At 41.6% G+C, this 23,689-nt stretch overlaps 3 protein-coding genes across 6 annotated transcripts in view; 1 reads left to right on the forward strand and 2 right to left on the reverse strand.

The window, feature by feature from the left end:
* CD38 (CD38 molecule) overlaps positions 1-22,057 on the forward strand; it is a 105,982-nt gene extending 83,925 nt beyond the window's left edge. Inside the window, exon 8 of the transcript XR_009757979.1 lies at positions 21,043-22,057. The gene's annotated coding sequence lies outside the window, so the exon portion shown is untranslated. The remainder of the gene's footprint in view (positions 1-21,042) is intronic.
* Positions 2,578-3,282, reverse strand: FGFBP1 (fibroblast growth factor binding protein 1). The gene has a single exon (XM_061584690.1). It carries the CDS (start codon positions 3,280-3,282, stop codon positions 2,578-2,580), a length of 705 nt encoding a protein of 234 aa, XP_061440674.1.
* The window catches only part of PROM1 (prominin 1), a 159,094-nt gene continuing 138,594 nt past the window's right edge, over positions 3,190-23,689 (reverse strand). Inside the window, exon 26 of one of the 4 annotated variants that reach the window (XM_061585455.1) lies at positions 3,190-3,303. In XM_061585455.1, coding sequence (XP_061441439.1) covers positions 3,288-3,303 — 16 coding nt within the window. In that variant the 3' untranslated portion in view covers positions 3,190-3,287. Of the gene's footprint in view, positions 3,304-23,358; positions 23,462-23,689 lie in introns of those variants that run through there. The other 3 variants (XM_061585457.1, XM_061585458.1, XM_061585451.1) reach the window with 3 other exon arrangements.

Below are 23,689 nucleotides of genomic sequence, written 5' to 3' on the forward strand. Positions count from 1 at the left end.
TCCTGCAATGGGAGAACGGCATGTTCATGGGGTATTTGCTACCAACGCTCTGCAATCTGGACCGCAAGTTAGAAGGACTGGAAAACAAACCTGAGAGGTACACATACTGTTTTCAGCTGCTGAGAGGTGTGCGCGAAGCCCTAAGAAAGCGGTTTGCAGCTATCTGGGAGGACAAGAGGCTTCTTCTGGCAGCCTGCCTACACCCTCGCTTCAAACTAGATTGGCTGGAATCGTGTCAGGCCGCCACCCATACCAACAAGTAAGAACATTAGGGAAGCCCTTTGGGTGGATTACTCCAAGGGAAATGTTGTCTCAAGGGAGGCATCAGAGGGCTTAAGGTGGTAGGCAGGGGCTGGGCCTTTTCTTCCTGGGGCTCCTCATCACAACCTTGGGTTGCTGCAGGTAATCCTTAAGGGTCTGCTGTGCTGCCCCATGAGTGTGGTGACTTGGTCACCTTCCTACCTTCCATGTCATCATCCACAGGCTCAGGCTGGACCCTGAACCAGGGGACATGACAAGCATCAGGAAATGAAGAGCAGATGATGGTTTCCTAACATATATATGTTAACATATCCTCTCTCTTTCTTAGATACACAATGGAAGCCTTGCTGAAAGCCGAAATAAAGATGTGTGTACTTAATGAGGACAGTGATCAGTCTTCAGATAAAGACCAGGAAGGCGATGACTTAGAAGATGACTTCTTTAACTTTCTGCCCCAGGGCAAGAAGTCAGCAGTGGACACTGCTGAGGAGGAACTGGTGAGGTACCTGAGGTCTCCCAGCAGGGAAGTGTCATCACTCCATGGCTTTCCACGTGTGCTGCGGTGTTTTTTGCAGCACAACACAGGCATGCCTTCAAGCGCCGCAGTAGAACGCCTGTTCAGTACTGGTGGCAACGTAATGACTGTAAAAAGACATTCCTTGTCTGACATGCTCTTTGAGCATCTTGTTCTTTTGAGACATAACAGAAACATATTATAAAAGCATTTCAAGTGTAAAATTTGATTTCAGGAGTTGGGGTAACTTCATTGCTTGGGGGGATGTGAGATTCTGTTATGCCATTATGTTAATCTTAAGGATAATTTTTTTTATTCTACTACCCCCTGTGTGTGTGTGTTTATTTTTAATATTGTTTTAGGCTGCTTAGATGTGCAGCAGCCAAGGCCAGCACCTTGTAGGAGTTTTTTAAAAAAAGTAACTGAAATGTAATTGTAGTGATTACTTTTGAGAAAAAGTAAAGTAATCAGTTACTTTCAGAGCAATTGCAATTGTAACGGTAATTACTACTTTTTGGGCCAAGTAATTGTAACTGTAATTTATTACTTTTTAAAAGTAATCTTCCAAGCTCTGCTGAATCTTTCCCCTCCAAAATAAATAAATAAATAAATCTAAAATTACAATCCCATACAGTACTGTTAGTCTGGTTTATAGATTAGAGATTTGTGTGTGTGTGTGTGTATATATACACACACACACATATACTGGGAATATGGAACATTCATTGACTTCTGTCAGATTTGCTATTAAGTCTTAGACTTTTTCTGAGGGGAGAAAAACATAAAAATATTTCTATATTCCAGTCATTCAAATATATTAAATATTTTTATGATAATGAGTTAAATATATGACCATGCAAAGTTAAGAGTGAACTAGTTTTGCCACTACCGTAACCAATTTCATTCCAGTTTGTTTGGGAATCAATGACAACTGAGTCTATCTGTATTGTTTCATCCTGGTTTCCATTTCTTAGGCTGTAATCCTATGCACATTAGTGCAAGGCTCACTGAATCCCACAGTAGATTTACACATGACAAACACACAATGGATTGAACTGCAAGTAATGCTTGAGTATAACAGAGAGAAACTTGGGAACTAGCTGTTAGAGACAGATAGATAAGATATCCATAATTCTCATATAGAAAGAAATATTTAGCACACAGAGAACAAACTTTTAAAGGCATATAACTTTATTAATTTTGCAGTTCTGAAAGCAAAAGTATCAAAAAGTGCATAGCACTGAAATAATCATTTTGGCTTGAAATACTCAAGGGAATGGGGAAATGTCCAACAAAGCATAATATATACATTTTTAAAGACGGCCTGTAACATCCAACTGTAACTGTTGCATATATAAATCAATTTCTCTGTGAGAAAATAAAATGTATAGCTTTGTATATCTTTGATGACCTGACAATCAGTATCTTCTAACGGGGACCTCACTTTGATAATTTCCCTCTTTTATATATATATATATAGAGAGAGACATCAGCAGCTGGCATCCCCTCAGTTAAATCTGCCTCCTTGAGTTGCCCCATCTGACCTCTAGCTCAAAGTTACATGGAGAAAGGAGGGTGTAAGTGGGATCAGTAGTAATGGCCTCAGGGTTTATCAGCAGCCCATTTTGGAGATGAAAAAGGAATCAGCTTCTAGACTCCCCCCAAAGTAACCTTCCAGGAAAACTAGTAGTTGCTGACCAAATGTATTAGAGGGCTATTTAGAATAGTTTGTCTTTGTACCAAGTGATATATACATGTGTATCTGTAGTAACTCAAGGAACTTTGCTGACATGGTTGTATTCCTATTTGCACTTTTTATCCTGTACCATTGAAATGAAGAAGTTGCAAATAGATAGCCATGACTCTGAACAGTATTCTTCAGCCACCTTGCTCTGATCAATATAATCAATATCGTCAACACAGTCACTGGATGCTTTGCCTGGCTGGGTTTCAGATGTAACGGGAGGCACTGGTGCCAGAGAGGTATCCTTTCCATGCTGAACTGGCTTGTCTTGTCTGGAACTGTGTGGTGTTACCAATCTCAGGTGAGCAGTTGATGGCCCTTTCTTACAGATTCGGGATTTTAAGATACTCTTTGGGTCCTCGCAGATGTTCTTCTGCTTCTTTAGAGACCTAGTAATTTGTTTCCAGAAGCTTTTCTTGTTTTCTGCATACTGTGGACAGCTGGAAGGGCTGCCTGAAAATTCACAAGAGAAGGTGCTCTCCCCTCTTTTGCAATCAACCTTTAAGCTAGCAGTCTCTGCTTCATTCAGTGCCCAGGTGCATGCAGACTTCTCTTTGGTGACAAACTTGCCTTTAAGGGAGCCTTTCTGTCCTTGAGTTTTCTGGCCCCTTCCATTCCGGTTATTAGAACCAGGCTCCAGCTTTTCACCTTTTCCAGTATTTGTCCTCTCTCTTTTTCTCTCTTTCTGTCTTTCACAGTCAGCTTGTAGCATCTGAGAGAACACGACAAGGACACACAGAACGGCAAAACGTCTGATCTTCATGGTTCCTAGTTCTTTTTAAACCTGTTTTGGAAATGTAAAATGAATGAATTTGTAACAATCCACTTTATTTTATTTAATATAATAATAATAATAATAATAATAAATTTGTGTGCCGCCTATCTGGCAGATAGCCACTCTAGGCGATGTACATTAAAATGGGATAAAATACAATAGTATCAAATGCAGTCACATTAGTCTCAATAAATAAAATACTGGACAGTCATCCATACATTTATAAAACATTTACATTTACAGCATATAATAGATGACAAATCATGGAGATTAACCCATCCCAAGGATCTCAAAGGCCTGTTGAAATAGCCATGTCTTCAGGGCCTTGCGGAATACATCCAGGGAAGGGGCATGTCGAAGATCAAATGGGAGGGAGTTCCAGAGAGTGGGGGCCACCACAGAGAAAGCCCTCTCTCTAGTACCCACCAACCTAGCTGTTTTGGTTGGTGGGATTGAGAGAAGGCCTTGCGTGGCTGATCTGGTCGGGCGGCATAATTGGTGGCGGTGGAGGCGCTCTTTCAGGTAAACTGGGCCGAAACCATACAGGGTTTTAAAGGCTAATACCAACACCTTGAATCGGGCCCGGAAAACAACCGGCAGCCAGTGCAGATCAAATAACACCGGCATAATGTGATCACGGCGGCGGCTGTTGGTAAGTAAGCACGCCGCTGCATTCTGTATAAGTTGCAATTTCCGGGTCGTTTTCAAGGGTAACCCCATGTAGAGCGCATTACAGTAGTTCAATCGAGAGGTGACCAGGGCATGTACTACGAGTGGGAGCTTTTTCCATGTTGGCATCAGCGTTATTAATACTCTATTACCGGCAAACATCATAAAACAGTAGAATGATCAGTGTCTCACATCTTGATGTCTTTCAAGCATGGATTTAGCTCCATAAGATAATTGGTTGCAATGCTCTAGCCTCCAAAAGTTCACGTTATTGATTACAGGGAGACCTATGCACATACACACAAGGAAAGCAGGCTCCTTATGTATGATCTGCACTCCCCATTTTTGCAGCATACTGATTGTCCCTAACCCTTGTGAACACCCCCATCTATGCATTGTACACTGCATGAACATCTGTATAGCGCTATAGCATCTGCTTTTCAGATTTTGGGACACTATTGGGCTGTCCCCAGCATTGTACAAGCAAAACCTATGGAAAGCACACTAATGCTGCTGTTCCTCTTCCCTTCTGCTCCTTCCTCCAGCAGTACCCCAAAAAGCCTCTCCAGAGGATCAGGAGGACATACTGAATATTGTGGGGCTCTGACTCACAGGGATGGAGGTTAGAGAAATCATCTGAAACTGGCGGAGGAAGATTGCACCAGCAAGGTCCCTGTCCCAGAGTTAGGGTAATTCCCCACTACCACCACCACTGCAGCCCTCTTGAGGATATAGCCCACAATGTTCAGGGGGAGCCCTGACTTTCTGGGGGCTACAAAGGAAAAGAGGAAAGAGAGAAAAATCAGTTGCATGAGCTGCCTTCTGCTTGCACAATGTCAGATATAACCCATAGTCTTAAATTCAAAGGAAAAATTATAAACCAGAGACATCTTAACCAAAATTACAATACTCCATCAGCAATTGGCAAATGAGAATTTAAAAGACTAAAATAACAGAATTAGTTGCTTAAGTTAAAATACGAGTTAAATGAGTCTGTGTAGGTATTGGCCCCAGGAAGTCAGATCATGGCAGCAACTACCTGGCTCTTGCTACATTCTTTATAAAGTTAAACCACAAACTTGTCCCAAAGGTGAAAATGGTTTTGGAACAGGGCCGACTTATTCATTAGGCACAGTAGGCACAGTGCCTAGGGCCCACAATACTTTTAGGGGCCCACAAAAATGTTTTAATTTCTTTTAAAATCAGAAGAAAAAAATGAATTTTTAGGGTTGAAGAAAATCTTTTAATTTTTTTCTCACATCAGAAAAAAATGAAATTTTTAGGGCCCATGAAAACATTACATTTTGCCTAAAACAGAAAAAAATCTATTACATTTTGTCTAAAACAGAAAAAAATTAAAATGTTGAAGTATTTAAAGTTACATCAAAAATAATTTTTAATATTGATATTATTATGGTGGGAGGGCCCATGAAGGCAAAAGTACCTAGGGCCCATGAAAGTCATAATGTGCCCCTGTTTTGGAACTATCTTATATCATTTTCTTAGACCCCCCCCAGATAACTTTTGCACAAAAAGGGAACCCATTTTCTTTCTTTCACATGAACTTGGTGGTGACATCAATCTCTAATCTCATCCTGGAGGTGACTCACTGAACCCATGTTTGAAAAAGGATATAAGTTAGGAAATGATACTTCCACTCAGCCAGAAAGTCAGCAGGGGTGTGTGAGCTTAGCTGGACTGAATTTTCAGAGCAGAGGTTCCCTTTGGGTGGAACACCACTAGCAGTTAAGATGACTTAAAGCTTATTGAAATAAAAAACAGTCTACATGGTTGTTTCACATCTAGCTTCCACATTCTTTCTTTTTATACTTATTCTTTCATTTCAACCAAACCCAAGGTACTGAAGTTTCAGCTAAAGTATCACAAAATAATGAAAAGTCTGCCAAAGGCAACAGAGGTTATGAGAAAAAAGAGATGCAAGTTTGTAGTACAGATGTGCCCTCAATGTAGGAGTGTCCATGGAAAAGTGGTACCCACTATTTTCCAGGATGCTAGAATGTTGGACTCATACGCTTTAAATCCCTGTTGAGCTACAAAGCTCTCTGCTTAACCTACTTCACAGGCTGGTTGTGAAGTTTAAGTAACATTCTGAGGTCCTTAGAGGAATGGTTGGTATAAATGTAGAGAAATCTGTATAGCGGATTACTATGCTATAGCGTGGCAGGTCTATTAGTAAAGAAGCCATTTTCTCCTCAAACAGGAAAGCCTCCCCAGAAAAATCTGCATAGCCAACACAGATACCTGTTTGACTCTCCTCTATGGTCTAACTGCTAGAGAAAGGCTATGTACTCACACCATACATTTAAAGAACATTATTTTCCCCAAAGAATCCTGGGAAATGTAGTTAACAAACTACAGGTGCTGGCAATTATAGCTCTGTGAGGGTAGTTCCCAGGATCCTCTGGAGGAACTGATGCACTTGGTGTGCATGCAGCCCCAGAAGAGGGACCCATGCAGTACCAGCAATTTTTTAAATGTGTATGAAGTACAATCCCATTCCTCATTCAAGACTCAATAGATGGTAGCTCAAATCCAGAGAGAGACTGCCATACACACTCAAGGCTGTACTCACCAAATTGGGTGGCTCTGTTTATGTTCAGTACAGCTGCTCCTACCTGTCATTGAACCATTAAACCATGTTTTAAATTCTTCACTGTTAAAATGTGGTTTACAGTTCACCACAGCTCTACTGGAGAAAAATTATACATAAACACATCTAGGCTCATAGATGCATCTTTCCAGCAATCCGCTGCATGCTTATATGAGGGGTAGCATCATAGCAATGCATATGATTAATCTGCAAGTGTTAAATATGATGCTATGACAAAAATGCTATGATATTGCTTTCTTTTACAGTGCAAATATAATAGCAAAAATGATATGGGGGAACTGAACATTTGTAATTAGTTCTGTTGCCATAACTTGCTTCACAAACCTTAACCCTATTGCTGGTGAACAAACATTTTTGTCCCAGCAAAGATTCCCTGGGTGGATCAGTTTGCAGCATCATTGGTTACAGATACAAACATAACAGCTGGCAATTATTGCATGGTCTGTAACCGTAGCTAGTGTGGAATTATTAAAGTGTGCCACATCTGGACACGTTTTTCTTTTCTGGCTACCATGCTTCCTCCAACAGACAGTTTCCAAATGAGTAAGCCAAGGCATTAACAAAATGCAACATTTACTCACATCTGAGACTCCCTATGTTCATCCAAAGGCAAAAGTGGAGACCATAATTGTTTTTCTCCTGTCCAATTTCCCCCCCCCCGTAGCTGGGGATAGAAACTCTTCACACTGAAATTCTCAATCCACAGTCTTTGGAGAAACTCTTCCAGAGCAAGAGATTGGATCAGCCCACACATATACTGCTGTCTGAAGTGGATGTACTTGGGATCAAGCCTCATTTGGTTCAGTAGGATCCTTCTGAGTAAATATGCATAAGACTGAGCTCCACATCTCACAGAAATCAATAAGATTTAAGTGACCTAAGTGGAACATAGGAGGCTGCCTTCTACTGAGTCAGAACGTTAACCCATTTAGCCCAATATTAACAACACTGACTGTCAGCAGATTGCCAGGGTTTCAGGCAGATGTCTCTCCCAGCCCTATCTGGAGATGGGGATTGAACCTGGGACCTTTTGCTTACAAAGCAGATGCTGTACTAATGAGCTACAGACTTCCCTACCAGACGGCTGCCATGGTGCAGTAACATCTAGGGCCAAAGTATGCATTACACAGTCGCATGCTTCTTTCTCCAATACCAATAGTACCAGTACCAATAGTAATAATGTCTCAGATGGTGCAAACTAGCGCAGAAGAGCAGTAGGGGTGGGTGGAGTGGTTGCTTAGGTATTTTGCTTCGTTCCATTTGTCCACTCAGAATGTCCCTCCCCAAGCTATTTCCCCATTCTCTGGGGAAAAGGGGCTCGGGAAAGGTCATTTTTAGTGGTAAACAGAGGGAAAGGGTAAAGCAGCCCATCAGCTCCCCCTGGCTCCCTTTGCTCTTCTGTGCTCAGTTATAATCCCCGAGCCTGCTTTTTAGTACAAGATTTCTATGGACAGAAACACACAGCTGTATGTTCTGTGCAGCTTGGCTTTGAGCAAGCAACCAAGAAATCAAGACGTTCAGTTCTGAGAGATGAGCTTTGTATCGCAGACAAAGTGCAAGATAGCTGTAACACATACCTCTGCCTGTCGTTTCAGCTTATCCGAGTGTAAAACTCAAGGTGATTCCTGTCTCTTTCAAAGTATTGAAGCTTCATGCTTATATAGTCGAAGGCACTCCTACACGCCTTCAGAAGGCTATTACTCCACAATAGCACATTTTCATACCTGAGTCGTTTACTGCCCAGACACACCTTCTGGAAATATGCCAGGTCTTATTTCCAACTTTTTTTTTTTAACCCTAGCTACAGAGCAATGATAGATATATGTTTGAGGAAAGGAAGACATGCCAACCCTTTTCCTTTTCTGGCCTGCCAATGGGAGCAGAAACACCCTCTTGATAAAGGCATCAGCAGAACAGGAAAGGACTAGCAAATGAGCACTACTATAGGCATGAATGAAATTAAGACGAAAAAAGAGCTGTCTGTAGTTACAATTGATATTAGTCACCACACCTATTTCCCACAATTATTAAAAGTTCCATTCATGTCATTAGAGCTTTTGACAAAGGGCGCCTCCAGACTGTCAGTATTTGTGCGATTCAAGCGCATCCTGGGAAATTTGGGTTCACACAATTAAAGTGGATTAAAGTATGCTGTCTCCCTAGCATAGGGATTGCCTGTGTGGCACCTGCAGGTGCCAGGTACCGTCAGTACCTCTCATGGTGCCCACAAAAGGTCGTAGAATCATAGAATAGTGGAGTTGGAAGGGGCCTATAAGGCCATCAAGTCCAAGCCCCTGCCCAATGTAGGAATCCAACTGAAAGCAAGGTCTCAATAAATATCCCTTAACCTACAATATACGACAGACTGTTTGCTCTTCCTGCTCATATCCTGTTTGCACTGATTCAGCGTCTCCCACACTGAACACCCCCCTCAACATACCCATATTTCATTGGATGCCAGGACTGGACACCCACCCTCCCATCTGTTATGACCATAGGAGAGGTGCAAAGCACTTCTCTCTGTGAGCAAGTGTGGAAATAACTGACATAGGTGCCTTTTTCCTCATTGGTGGGCAGGAGCTTGGCTGCACCATTTTGTGGTTCTGTCTTTTCCTGCTCTTTCAGATGTGACAATCATTTTGTGTTATGTAATAACCTCATGGCAGGCATTTTGGCACCCATGACACGTTCTCAATGTTCAAAATGTGCCCACTGGTCCCAAACGATTTATGACACCTGCCCTAGCACAACATGACAATTTAAGAAAAGAAACAGACATTTTGCAGTTAGGAAAGTGATGGGAAAGTGTATTGAAAAATGTGAAATAAACCATTGATTAATGGAAAGATACATCAATGCCCACAAACAAATCAGAATATTCATTCTCAGTAAAGACCGGATATCATCTAACCTCCGTGTAAGGTTTGTGCAAGCAAATCAGGATGAATTCTCAGTAATTCTGTCACCTTGACATATCAGACAGCTCATTATCCAACCAAGTAACTTGTATGTCAGCAACAATGACTAACCAACAATAACCTCAAATCAGACTTAGCGCACTGATGCTATTGTGTATGAAACAACATTGTGCTTTGAGGTGATGCTGTGACATCAGAATCAGATGCAGGGAAATCAGTCTTGCCTATCTTGCCAGTTGCAGGTGAGAAATATTAACTGAAATGCAGCTGTTACCTTGCATCCCTTCCTTTCCCTTCCATCTCGATTTCCCTCTCTGCTGAAAAAGAAACTGTATGCTCCTGAAGGCAGGGAGCAGCCTTCCTGTTATGCCATTCTGTAAAGTACCATGTATATGGATAGCACTACACAAACAAGTCATATTAAAATATGAGGCTTTACTGTGTTGCTTTGAAAATGTCCCTGTTCTATTGGTTCCATCTCATGCTCTTACCTATATGGTGCTAGCATTGCTTCAGGTAGCAGGCAAGCAACCGTTTGGAAAACTCCTTGGGAAAAACCCCTACATGTTTTTATAGGAATTCCATTCAATGTATCTCTTACTCATATAAATGAATTCTGGAAAATCTGTGCTGGCCTATGACTAAAGCTGTCCTTATCTAAAATGTAAACTGTTGCAAAATCTGCAAGGTAAAACTGCCAAGGAATACATTTAACATTCAGCAGAGTTCTTCCCACAATCTCTAGCTTCCTATGAAAGTATAGGATGGAAATTCCCACTCAGCAGACTGCTTTCATTTACTTGCTATGTAGAAAACTGGCTGAATGATCAACCCTGGTGATGGATTGATCATCAAAGCCATTGTCAAGGCCCATGAATAGGCTTAGTTCACTCTACCTACCTTGAAAGCAGATTGCCTGCTTGCTCATCTTAAAAACAGCATAGCTCCTTCCTCCTTTTCTGTATTTATTTTATTTATTTATTGCACTTGTATACCGCCCCATAGCTGAAGCTCTCTGGGCGGTTTACAGCAATCAAAAACATTAAAACAAATATACAATTTAAAACACATATTTTAAAAACAATTTAAAACACAATTTTAAAATTTAAAACAATATAAAAACAATTTAAAACACATGCTAAAATGCCTGGGAGAAGAGGTCTTGACCTGGTGCTGAAAAGATAACAGTGTTGGTGCCAGGCGCACCTCATCAGGGAGATCATTCCATAATTTGGGGGCCACCACTGAGAAGGCCCTCTCCCTTGTTGCCACCCTCCGAGCTTCCCTTGGAGGAGGCACCCAGAGGAGGGCCTTTGAGCTTGAATATAGTGTATGGGTGGGTTCATATCGGGAGAGGCGTTCCATCAGGTATTGTGGTCCCAAGCCGTGTAAGGCTTTATAGGTCAAAACCAGCACCTTGAATTGAGCTCGGAAACATACAGGCAGCCAATGCAAGCAGGCCAGAATTGGTTTTATATGTTCGGACTGTCTGGTCCCTGTTACCAATCTGGCAGCTGCATTTTGCACAAGCTGCAGTTTCCGAACCGTCTTCAAAGGCAGCCCCACGTAGAGTGTATCAGGAAAGAAGCAGCCTAACTACTGCCCTTGAGAGGGGACCTCTTCAGTTACTTCCTAGTACATCAGCAGAAGCACCCTGTCATTTGTGGAAAGTGCTTGTGTGCATTTTAACATCACAGAACCAATCAAGTTTTTAAAATTAAAGATATCTCATAATTGCATAAAACCTTGTTTCTCTGAGCCCTTCCATACCTAGAATTTTCTACAGAATGGCAGTCAGTGTGATAGAATAGAAAGAGTGCTGGATGTTGATAGGAAATGGCAGGTATAAATATCCTTGAGAAGTTGCTGAGGCCCCAGCACCCCAGCTGGGTTCAGGCCAAAATCAGGAGAATTTGTTGGCTCGAGAGTAGTGAGTGGACATTGACAATCTCCCCTCCTCCCAAAAAACCAACACCCAGGAAGATGCTACCCTTGGTGAGGCTGCAAATTCAAGGAACCTGGTGTACCCCGACTTGTTTCGCACATACCCATCTTCAGATCCTCCGTGATTAATTCCAAAAGCAAAGGCAGCAGCATGTCTGTATACAGTTTAAACTGTATCATCAAATATTGATCGTATGCTAAATACTCGCACTTGCTTGGATAAATTAAGAGTTGAATTTTTAGGGCAACATTGTCTGCTTTGGCTTTTTAATGTCTACTAAATATTGATGTTTGAGAGATCACTTTTCTGGCAGAACATGTTAAATGCAACCACAATATTGAATGCTTTTGCCAATTCAGGATTTTGCTTGCTTGCTGCCTGTATATATGAAAGAATGACTATTATCTACTTATTTTGTCTCATTCTCCATATGATTTGCACACAGACAAGAGACTGCTGCAATCAATCACTTCGTACTCAGTTGTTCCTATACTGCTACTAATATATCTTATATTACTAATATACCAGAGAGCTTCTCATATATCTCATGTCTTCAGTTTGGTAGTTTTTGAACATCAAATGGGGGCAGGGGGAGGGCTGACCCAAGACACTTTGCTGCCTGAGGCAAAGAACAAGCTGGCACTCTCCATTCCACAAACAGACGTTGACTGGACTTGCACTTAAATCTTACTTCAACACTGGAAATGAGTCAGTACTCAGTACCCATCACGCACCTGAGGGCAGCAGCCAGCTTAGGGAGAACAGGGCAGGCCATGTCGCACATATCAATCTGTTCTCTGACACCTACCAAGTCTCCCTGACCCTCAACAGCTACTGCCTGAGGACACTGCCTCACATTGCCTAATGGCAGGGTTGGCCCTAGCCAGGGGCACCATCTTGTCCTTCCTCTCCAAGCATTCAAGAGGCAGCTGGACACCCATCTGTCAGATATGCTTGAAGTTGGATTCCTGCTTTGAGCAGGTGATTGGACTTGATGGCCTTAGAGGTCCCTTCCATCTCTATTATTTTATATTTCTATGATCTCAGGTAGCAAAATGTCTTGGGCCGACCATTTTTTTTCAATCAAGGCCTTCACTCTTGTCACCACCTGTTTTCTAAATCAGCTGTTTTCCTGTGCCCTCACATCTTTCCCCTCCTCGTATTTATTTATTAAATATATATACCACCCTTCCTCCCAGAAGAAGCCCTGGATGGCAAACAGAAACATTAAAAGCATCTTAAAACAAAGCATCTTAAAACAATCTTTTTTTAAAAAAAATTAACATCTAAAAAAGTAATTCCGACACAGACGCAGACTGGGATGAGGACTCTATAGGCTTGTTGAAAGAGGGTCTTCAGTAGGTGCTGAAAAGATAACAGAGATGGTGCCTGCTAATATTTATGGGGAGGGAATTGCAAAGTGTAGGTGCCACAACAGGTTTCATGTGTTGTGTGAAACAGACCTCCTGATAAGACAGTATCTGCAGGAGGCCCTCATCTGAAGAGCAGTGATAGACTGGGTATATAAGGGGTACGACAATCTTTCAGGTATCCTCAGGAGTGTAGTTGTCCAGAGACTTGGGGAGGTCTAAACCCGAAGCTGGTAAAAGGCAGTTCTAACCATTGAGGTAATCTGGGCCTCTAGTGACAAAGATGGATCCAGGAGCACCCCCAGACTACAGACCTGCTCTTTCAGAGGGAGTATGACCCCATCCAAAGCAGGCAACTGACTAATTATCCAAACTTGGGAACCACCAACCCACAGTGCCTCCGTCTTGCTAGGATTCAGACTCAAATTATTGGCCCTCATCCAGCCCACCACCAAGTCCAGGCAGTGGTCCAGGGCTTGCATGCCCTCTCCAAAATCAGATGTTACGGAGAAATAGAGCCTATTTTGGCATTAAGTGCTATATAAATTAAAAATAAATAAATATTTTAATTCTTCAAATGCGCCACAAAGCTGATTTAGCCCAAATGGTTCTGTGTGTATTTCTGTATAGCCACTGGCTTGAGAACATAGCAATCTGCTTCTGAGGCATGCCTGTAGATCATTATACTTCTTTGAAAATCTCCATCTCATTTTAACGTGATACCAACATCCTCTTCTCTCCCTCACTCCCTGCTCCTGTCCCCTTACACCAAAGGGAGGGTGTCCCATAGGAAGGAGAAGAGGAAAGTAGACAATAAGTGCAAGGGTGGAATCCTCTTCAACCACTGCCTCTTTCTCTCCCTCTCCTTCTGAGGCAAAGGGGCAGGAGTGGCCTCCCCTCCTTTTTTCTCCCTCACCCTCTCTTCCCCTTAGCCTGGTAATGTCCTGTGAGGGGCTACTGGAAAATACAGAGGGATGGGAGACTGTCCTGCCACTGCTGCATACCTCTTTCTGTGTTGTTCACATTGCAGGAGTCTGGTGGGTTGTGGGAAGGGGTTGCAAAAAGGCTAGAGGACCCCCCTCCCCTAGACACACACATACACACACCCCCTCCCACTCAGCACATTTGCTGCCATGTTTGCACTCTTCTTCTGCTATTGCTGCTGCCAGTCCGTGCTGCTTGCCCAGTCCGTGCGGCATGCAAAGGCTACCCTTCTCTATAAGGGGTGAAGAAGCTGGGACCTCAGAAAGAGCAATCAGCAGCTGATCTCCCTGAGAGATGGGATGAGGAGCCAGGAATGGAAGTTGCTCACACTTACTCTGTTTGTTTCAGTCGTCCTGAAGACTTTTTTAAAAAAATTAATAAATAATTCCCCTCTTGGCTCTTCACGCCCTCCTCCCAGGATGACTTCCCGGCCCTTCTGGGGATCACAGACCCCAGGTTGGGAACTACTGGTTTATGGTAAAAGTTCTTCTTAAACTAACAAAAAGCCACACATTTCTTTCCTTTGTTGTTTTTATGTGCCTTCAAGTCAATTATGATTTATGGCGACCCCATAAATCAGTGACATCCAAGCGCATCTGTCGTGACCTACCCTGTTCAGATCTTGTAAGTTCAGGTCTGTGGCTTCCTTTATGGAATCAATCCATCTCTTGTTTGGCCTTCCTTTTTTTCTACTCCCTTCTGTTTTCCTAGCATTCTGGTCTTTTCTAGTGAATCCTGTCTTCTCATTATGTGTCCAAAGTAGGATAACCTCAGTTTCATCATTTTAGCTTCTAGTGACAGTTCTGGTTTAATTTGTTCTAACATCCAATTATTTGTCTTTTTTGCAGTCCATGGTATGCGCAAAGCTCTCCTCCAACACCACATTTCAAATGAGTTTATTTTTCTCTTATCCACTTTTTTCACTGTCCAATTTTCACATCCATACATAGAGATCGGGAATACCATGGTCTGAATGATCCTGACTTTGGTGTTTAGTGATACATCTTTGCATTTGAGGACCTTTTCTAGTCCTCTCATAGCTGCCCTCCCCAGTCCTAGCCTCCTTCTGATTTCGTGACTATTGTCTCCATTTTGGTTAATGACTGTGCCGAGGTATTGGTAATCCTTGACAAGTTCAATGTCCTCATTGTCAACTTTAAAGTTACATAAATCTCCTGTTGTCATTACTTTAGTCTTTTTGACGTTGAGCTGTAGTCCTGCTTTTGTGCTTTCCTCTTTAACTTTCATCCGCATTGGTTTCAAATCATTACTGGTTTCTGCTAGTAGTATGGCATCATATGCGTATCTTAAATTATTGATATAATTTTCACACCTTCATCTTGGTCGAATCCCGCTTTCCGTATGAAATATTCTGCGTATGGATTAAACAAATAGAGTGATAAAATACACCCCTGTCTCACTCTTTCCGATGGGGAACCAATCGGTATCTCCATATTCTGTCCTTACAGTAGCCTCTTGTGCACAGTATAGGCTGAGCATCAGGACAATCAGATGCTGTGGCACCCCCATTTCTTTTAAAGCATTCCATAGTTTTTCTTGATCTACACAGTCAAAGGCTTTGCTGTAATCTACTGAGACTAATATTTCCTCTAGATTATATCGTCCAAAAAGATTATTAGACCCAGATATATTCGCATCTAGGCTACAAGAGTATGCTGACCCCCATATGGGAGAGTCAATCGAAAGTTTGACCAACTCTTGGAATAATAGGATGACCGAAATAGTGGATGAAATGGCCCCTCTCCGTCCACTGAAAATGGTAAGATCGAAATTAGCTCCATGGTTCTCAAAAGACCTATTAAAAATGAAACGTTCCTACCGGCGTCTAGAACGGCGCTGGAAAAAGTCAACTAACTCATTTGATAAGATTCAAGCCAACAAATGTGCAAAAACCTATGCCTCGATCAGAGTGGCAGCCCGAAAATCTTTTTATTCGACCTCTATTGCCTCATCGAGTAATCATCCAAAAGAACTGTTCCGGATAGTGAATAATCTCCTTCAAACACCACAAACAAACTCTCATTTAATCTGCTCTCAAGCCCGCTGCCAAGAATTCGCCTCATTTTTTGAAGCTAAGGTGGATCAGATTTGTTTTAATATAGATCATACTGAAATGGCAGAAGAAAAGAACATCAGATCAGAAAATGACTACCCTGCGCTTTTTACCACCTTTCAATTAATCTCTCCAGATGACATTCCTCGATTTCTAAATGGAATGAATCCAACAACCTGTTTACTTGATCCATGTCCTTCCTGGTTGATAAAAACATCAAATTTGAAATTAGCAAACTGGATTAGTACAATCGTAAATTCTTCTCTTCAACAAGGCTACTTACCGGAATGCCTAAAAGAAGCAATGGTTACACCTTTACTAAAAAAACCCTCTCTCGACCCTAAAATATTAAATAATTATCGACCGGTATCTAATCTACCTTTTCTGAGTAAAATCATTGAGAGAGTGGTAGCCTCACAGCTTCAAAAGTTTATAGACACCTCCAACTGTTATGACCTCTCTTCCAATCTGGTTTCAGACCGAATCATGGGACTGAAACGGCTCTAGTCGCATTAGTCGACGATCTTCGACTAGAACATGACAAAGGCAATCTGTCCCTTCTAGTTTTACTGGATTTATCTGCCGCATTCGACACAATTGATCACAGCATTCTGTTAGACCGTCTCTTTAAAATGGGTCTCAGAGGTACAGTACTAAAACGGCTTCGCTCCTTTTTGGAAAAAAGGCTTCAGAGAGTTGCCCTCGGGGATCATTGCTCTAAACCCTGGCCATTAAAATATGGCGTTCCACAGGGCTCTGTTTTATCCCCGATGTTATTTAATATTTATGTAAGCCCTTTAGGAAAAATCATTCAAAAATTTGGGATTCATTATCACCAATATGCCGATGATACACAACTGTATTGTTCCTTTCCACCGAACACTGTAGAGACTATCAACTGCCTTAATCAATGTCTCCTAGCAATGCAAAGTTGGATGAATAAAAACAAATTGAAACTAAACCCAGAAAAAACAGAGGTCATTCTCATTGGCAAAAATCTCCCGCAAGGAACTGGACATCTGCCTTCACTTGACGGAGTTTTTCTCCCTTTAAAATCTCAAGTCCGTAGTTTAGGTATAATCTTGGACTCAGCCCTAACCTTTGAACCCCAGGTTGCAGCCGTGTCTAGAGCCACATTTGCAAAACTAAAACTGGTCCGTCAACTCCGCCCATTTTTAGGAACATCAGAATTAATGAAAGTAACTCAGGCCTTAGTAACCTCTCGACTGGACTATTGTAATTCTTTATATGTTGGCCTTTCTGCTAGAGCACTTCGACCGCTCAAGCAGGTACAAAGAGCGGCCGCGAGAATGATCACTAAAACTGGTCCTCGGGTTCATACTTCATCTCTTCTTTACCATCTTCACTGGCTCCCTATTAGCTCCAGACATCAGTTTAAGATTCTGGTACTAACATTTAAGGCTCTTCACGGACTGGCGCCAGTATATTTGACAAACCGTCTCGTTGAATTCAAATCCTATCGCCCTATGAGATCGATTTCTGAAAGCACTCTTATTATTCCCTCAACTTTCATGATCCGCCAAATGAACACCAGGAGGAAGGCCTTCTCAGTCATAGCCCCTACTCTTTGGAATAATTTACCATCTAAGATACGACGTTCCTCGTCTCTCATTGAATTCCGTTGGCGGATTAAAACATACCTGTTTCAACTAGCTTTTAATGTTTGAATGTGAGATTGTTGTCAAACTTTTTAGTATTAATTTACTTGTTTTTAGGTATTCTATTATGCTGTTTTTGTATTATCTCTGTTTTTTTTAATGTTCACCGCTCTGAATTCTGAGTTTCGGAACTAGAGCGGTATATAAATTTTTGAAATAAATAAATAAATTAATAAAGCACAGGGTGATTTTCTTCTGAAATTCTTTGGTCCGTTCCACTATCCAACATATGTTTACAATACGATCTCTGGTGCCTCTTCCCTTTCTATATCATTTCTTTCCTACTAACTATCATCATTTAGTAAGGGATTTTTCTCTGAGAAGTTCAGATAAGGTCTTCTTGGATCATCATCATCTAGAAATCTAATATATGCTCATTATTAAAAAGCATACCATATAATTATATTAGAGAGCTATCTCTTTGTATTCACCTGCTAGCAATTCCTCTGCCAATTTAATTATTCAAGATGAAAGAAGTACAATAAAGAAAGTGCTAGGACTGCCTACCTGCTGGATAGCACCCTTTGGCTCCACTTACAGGCCATGAATCCTGTGCCTGGTTCCAATTTCTATTATGGAAGTACCTGGAATTCTGGCGTAACTTGAGTGCTGGTTGGTAAACAAGTTAAGGCAGAACGCTCATTCCAATTTCTACCACTGAAATTAATGTAGAAATGGTGAAAGAAATTGGCTAGAGGGCACTAGACACATGAAAAATCAGCTACTGCTTGAGCAGCAAGGTGGCACCAAAACAACCTTATTTTTTTTATTTGTCCCAGCCATCAGGCTGAACCAACTTCTTGGGTGTATTTAAATTAGGCAACTCTTCCTAAGTCAGTTCTTAAAATAGGTGACAGACAATTGGAAGTCAGGCTGACTAATCTAGCCCCTAGTATACAGTGCCTGCCCAAGATATTTTGGTGCCTGGAGCATCAAATGACACCCCACCCCACCCCAGAGAGGGCCAACACTTGTGAAAGCCTCTCTACTCCATTTGGACATCAATTCCTGCCTTCATCTGTCACCTGTTCTGTGACTTGAAGCACCTGCTTTACCTTGGTACTTGGTAGAGAGCCCTCCTGTCACTGTATCTACTTATCCCAAAGACGCCCAGATACACTTTAGCCACTTTTCATCTGAACTGAAACAATGGCCAAGAGCCCTCATTGTGAACAGCAGCATATGTTCTCCCAGAGTTCTCCCCTGATGTACCTCAGCTACAAAACAAACAGGCAATGGTAGCAAATGGTAATGAGCAGCTGTGACACATAATAGGAAACCTCTGTTGAAACCACAGTCTGGGGACGAGGGGGTTAAATTAGCTCTTTGCTTGTGCCTTAGTTCATGTGGGAGTCAATGAAGCCAACTTTGTTGGGCGTCCAATCAAGGCTTTTCTTGAAATTCACAAGGTTATTTTTATGAGGCCACGGCAGGGAGAGACAGCAAAACTCCCCCTCCATGGGGTCAAAGCCTTAGGCTTCCTTGTGGCTGCTATTTCTTTATTTAATGTATGAATCACTTGCCATGAGATATCCCACAGTGAACAATTATAAATATTAAAAACAGTTTAAAACAACAGCACATACATACAAGCAATTGAATCCAGGACATATACCAACTGGGATAAAGACCTCTGTTTAGATGGCTTGTTGAAAGAGGAACATCTTTAGCAGGTACCAAAAATACAAAAGGGAAGGCACCTGTCTGATAAATAAAGGAGGGAATTCCAAAGGGTAAGTGCTGCCACACTAAAGGCCTGATTCTGTGATTGTGCAGAACAAGGATGGTATCTGCAGGATGCCCTCTCCAGCAGAACACAGTGATCATTTGGGTATGTAGGGGATGAGGTGTGCTTTTAGCTATCTTGGTCCCAAGCTGTGTAAGTTTTTATACACCAGTGCTGATGCCTTGAAACAAGCCCAGTAGCTAGTTGCTAGCTAGTGCAATTCTTTCAGTACCAGCCTACTGGTACTGGCGATATTCTGTCCCACAGAGCAGCTGAGCCATTTTACACTAGCTGCAGTTTCCAGACAGGGGATGAATTCTGATAAATTCCAAAAGGACAGCTGTAGTGGTTTCCTTGTAAGGGTAGTCTTTACAGTTTTGATGTGTGTAAAAAAGGAATAACTTAATTTGACGTGTGTAAAAAAGGAATAACTTAATTTCCCCAAGTATTTTGCATTTCTGATTCTTCCCTGAGTAAGAGGGACTGGAACTGTTTGTGCAGGTATACAATTAGCTACTGGTTGTGTAGTGCCTTGGACCCTTCTCCCTGCTCACCTGCTTCTGCAATGCAGACAGATGCCATAGCTGTGATCCACTGCCAACTTAAACAGACCACAGACTCTGCTCTGCCACTTGGGACATGTAAAAAACATAGCCTTTGAAACACATATGGGTTGTTTTTCCCTAGAGCACTTTTTAATATAGTGCTTTGCAATTGTACACACCTTCCTGCCATAATGTTTGTTAAAGCAGCAGCTGCTATCCGTGCTTCTGTACACACTAGGGATGGAATCCTCTACTTTTTATGTTTTGTTTTAAGTGTGGCCCCCTGGTGGTCATTAATGATCTGATTCCTTTTTCCAATATCTTTTCATTTTTCTGATCTCCTGAGATTTATGCACACACACATACAGATAATTATCAATATTATAGTTGCTCCACTGGTATAGATGTTTATTCTGAACTCTGTAATGACTGCCTGTTTACATTCCTTTTCAAGTGCACTGCAGAGCAGACAGATTCAGGCAGATAGTCAACTCAATGTCTTCCCCCCCACTGCTTACAATCAACACCTCATTCCTCTCTGCTACTTTCTGTCTGTCAGTTACAATTAACATTTCATTGCCATCAGTGAAAGAGAATACACATTTGAAGAGCTCACATACAAAGTAGATCAATAAAAGTATCACACTATCAATGATTTCAAAGCAAATTAAAAAAAACAAATCAGAAAAAAGAAGACGAATGAATCAGAAATCAGGCACGGAGAGTTGCTACTTCAAAATTCTCTCCGCAAAGATAGAACCAGAAATAATAATTAATCTGATAAAAAATTGATTATTGCAGAAACAAAGCCAATCACTAGTACACATTGGTGGGCTGGTTTACCAACTACAGCACACTGGTCTTCTCCCCTTCCCTCAATTAGTGTTTCCATACCTCCTGAGAGCTGCCGGAAATGACAATATAATGCCTTGCTGCAGTTGTGCATGCACAGTTCCATCAACTTATTTTATTTTCCGTGGGTCTTTTGAAAGACAGGATATGGAAACCAGTGTATTGATGCATTTATATTAGGGATATGCTAGAATTCTGCCCAATTCAGATTTTTCCACTAATTTGCTTATTCACTATAATTGCAGATCAGATTTTTATGAACAATTTTCCATGGCTATTTTTGAATAGTTTATTTTAATCTGCCTCTAATATATTCATATCAAGAATGATAATTTTATTGATATTTCCTTTCAGAATACTGAAATTTCCATTCGGAAAAAAATGGATTCGTAAAAGCATCAGCTAGTGGACAAAGAATGGACTTGAATTTATACTGGCCTGTTAGGTTGATGGAACGCTTTTGAACAGGCACCAGCTAATGGATCCCATTCCTAATTGATGTACTGATAGTTTGTGCCCTCCTTTTCCATCTCTCAAGCGATATGCTCAAAGGTACCGTAGCTGTGGTGGCTGCTTCTAAGCTTTTCTTTGAATCTTTTCCTCCACCCAAATGAAGATGGAGAATTTCCTGTGTTTTTCATGAAATGCCCCTTCCCTTCCCATTTACCAATTTATCATTGTCCTCCACCGCAAAAGCAGAAACCCACAGCTTTCTCGGAAAAGGAAGGGAAAAGGTAACTCCCAGGTGAATGCACATGGAAATGAGGGGGTGTATATCGTTTATTAGAAAACATACAAAAAGTGTACAAAAGTGATAGAATACTATTAGAACACATTCTGAAAACGTTTTAATATATTAATTTAATTGTTCAAATAAAAGAAAATGAGCGGGAGTGGCACAGCCCTGCAACATCAGAAAGTCCAGCTCAGTGGGAGGTCACCTGAGGAAATGCTATCTGGGTACACATTCAGGTAGCAAGTGCCTGAGAAGTACATTGTTAGGACAAAACAGATTATAGCAGTCACAGCAAAAAGTGCTTTACATTGATTAAGAGTGTGGAGCAGGGACAACATAGGATGATGTCGTGTGCACAGCAGCCACAAAATGCACATGCATCCTGCAGTGAATGCACATCACCACACAGTATGTACACAGCCCGCTCCCACTGCTAGTGCTCCCAGTTCCATATTGGGGGTGGGGGCACTGGCAGCTGCTGGCTATCATAAGTTTGAGCTTGGTGGGGAGAGAACTCAGTCAGTGCTGCTGCGAACGCTTCAGCCATTCCCCCTACTCTGCCCCTGGGGGCACTACACAGCTTGCTGCCAGCAGCATTCATGCCTCATGATCAGATGCAATAATGAATTTATTTATTTATATCCCACCCTTCCTCCCAGCAGGAGCCCATATAGATTGCGTAATAATGATGATAAAAGACATAACGTGTGTTGTGTGATGTTTTGCTGCTTACAAAAGTGAGAGCTTGTTCACACCGCAGCACTGTAGTCCAGCAACAAGCAGCCACACACACAAAGGGAGTAAGAAGAATGTAATAATAAACATCAAAAGGAAGACTTGCTTGGCAATAACACAAATAAAAATCACTCAAGACAGACGAAGGCTTGTGTGTAAAGAAGCACAAACACAAAGGCTCAAACAATGTAACCATGTTAGGTAGACAATGGCTGAATAAAATAACTTGAGACATTAGGTGAATGTAAGTGAAGTTCTCAGAATATGCGAAGGGGACTGTAATAAGAACAAGCAACACAAGATAAGAAACAGCAAGTCTGAATCAAAAGTAAGGAATGAACTGTAGGATGAAAGGAAAGGGTGGGTAAAGGGAGAGAACTGGATTTGAGAAACAAAACAAAAAACCCCCTCCAACTTCTCCACCTAATAATGTTCCTGTCCTGCAGAGACAGAACTTGCAAAAAAGCATGTGAAACCAAGGCTATCTATTTACTTCAATATCCCTCCCCAAAAGCAACAGAGCTTTCTCTTAGACATTACCTTTGCTTTTAGGGCACAGGTTGTGTGCAGATTTTTTTTTTTTTTTTTGGTGTCTGAGTTCCTGAGTCATAACAAGGTGCTTTGGGGGGTACTTGCTTCACTTTGGGGCACCTCACACTGATCCTTCTTCACTTTGGACAAGCCCATTCCTCTGCAGCACCGTGTTTCAGCTTGGGATTTGTCCTAATCCACTGCACATCCTTAACAAAAACTGTGCACCTTAATTCCATTCACAGTTAAACTCGCGTCAAATTTGTTCCTCGTTCAGTTTGCACAGCACACAAACACCATGCCAATGGAAAATTTAAAGATGATTTTAGATTCATGCACATAAGCAGGGATTTTTAAAAAAAGTTTACAAAATTATTTAGAGGCATGGCATCTGTGTCAATGTGCTACCAGTTTTGCATAAAGGATTCATAAAGTTTGTCTCAAGCTGCCCTATAGATGCGAATTAGGTATCAAATGGGTGCTTGCAGTTTAGTTCATCTACTCTGCTCTTGCTTCCCAAAACACAGTGTCACACTTTATGTAGCATACATGCTTTCTGTGTCTACATCAGTAATATATTAGCATTGCTGCACCAACCTTGTATATGATATTTATACCTCTTTAACGCCAAGAAAACTTGATTAGGCCCGGGAACTTCAAAGCAGGTACTCAGGTGTTTAAAGTTAAATGTATGCCATCCACAGATTCCATGCTCCATGTGCCTTCAGCAAATAATGTTTATTACAGAAAATTGGATCTGCCAAGATCAGCCTAGCAAAAAGAAGAGGCCACTCAGATCTTAATGTGAATGGTGGACAAGATAAGAATCGTAAACTACATTTATGACTTTGCCAAAAATATATTTTCACTTACCCTCTTCTTTAAAGAAAACAGACCACTCTTGCCAGATACTATTTAAGGAAACAGAGTGCCACTGCTGATTGTTGGGTGGCATCCAGGCAAACACACAGCCTTGATCCAAGGCTGCATTAGGTGGTG

This window comes from Rhineura floridana, chromosome 9, assembly GCF_030035675.1.
Source record: "Rhineura floridana isolate rRhiFlo1 chromosome 9, rRhiFlo1.hap2, whole genome shotgun sequence".
NCBI classification, from domain to species: Eukaryota; Metazoa; Chordata; class Lepidosauria; order Squamata; family Rhineuridae; genus Rhineura; species Rhineura floridana.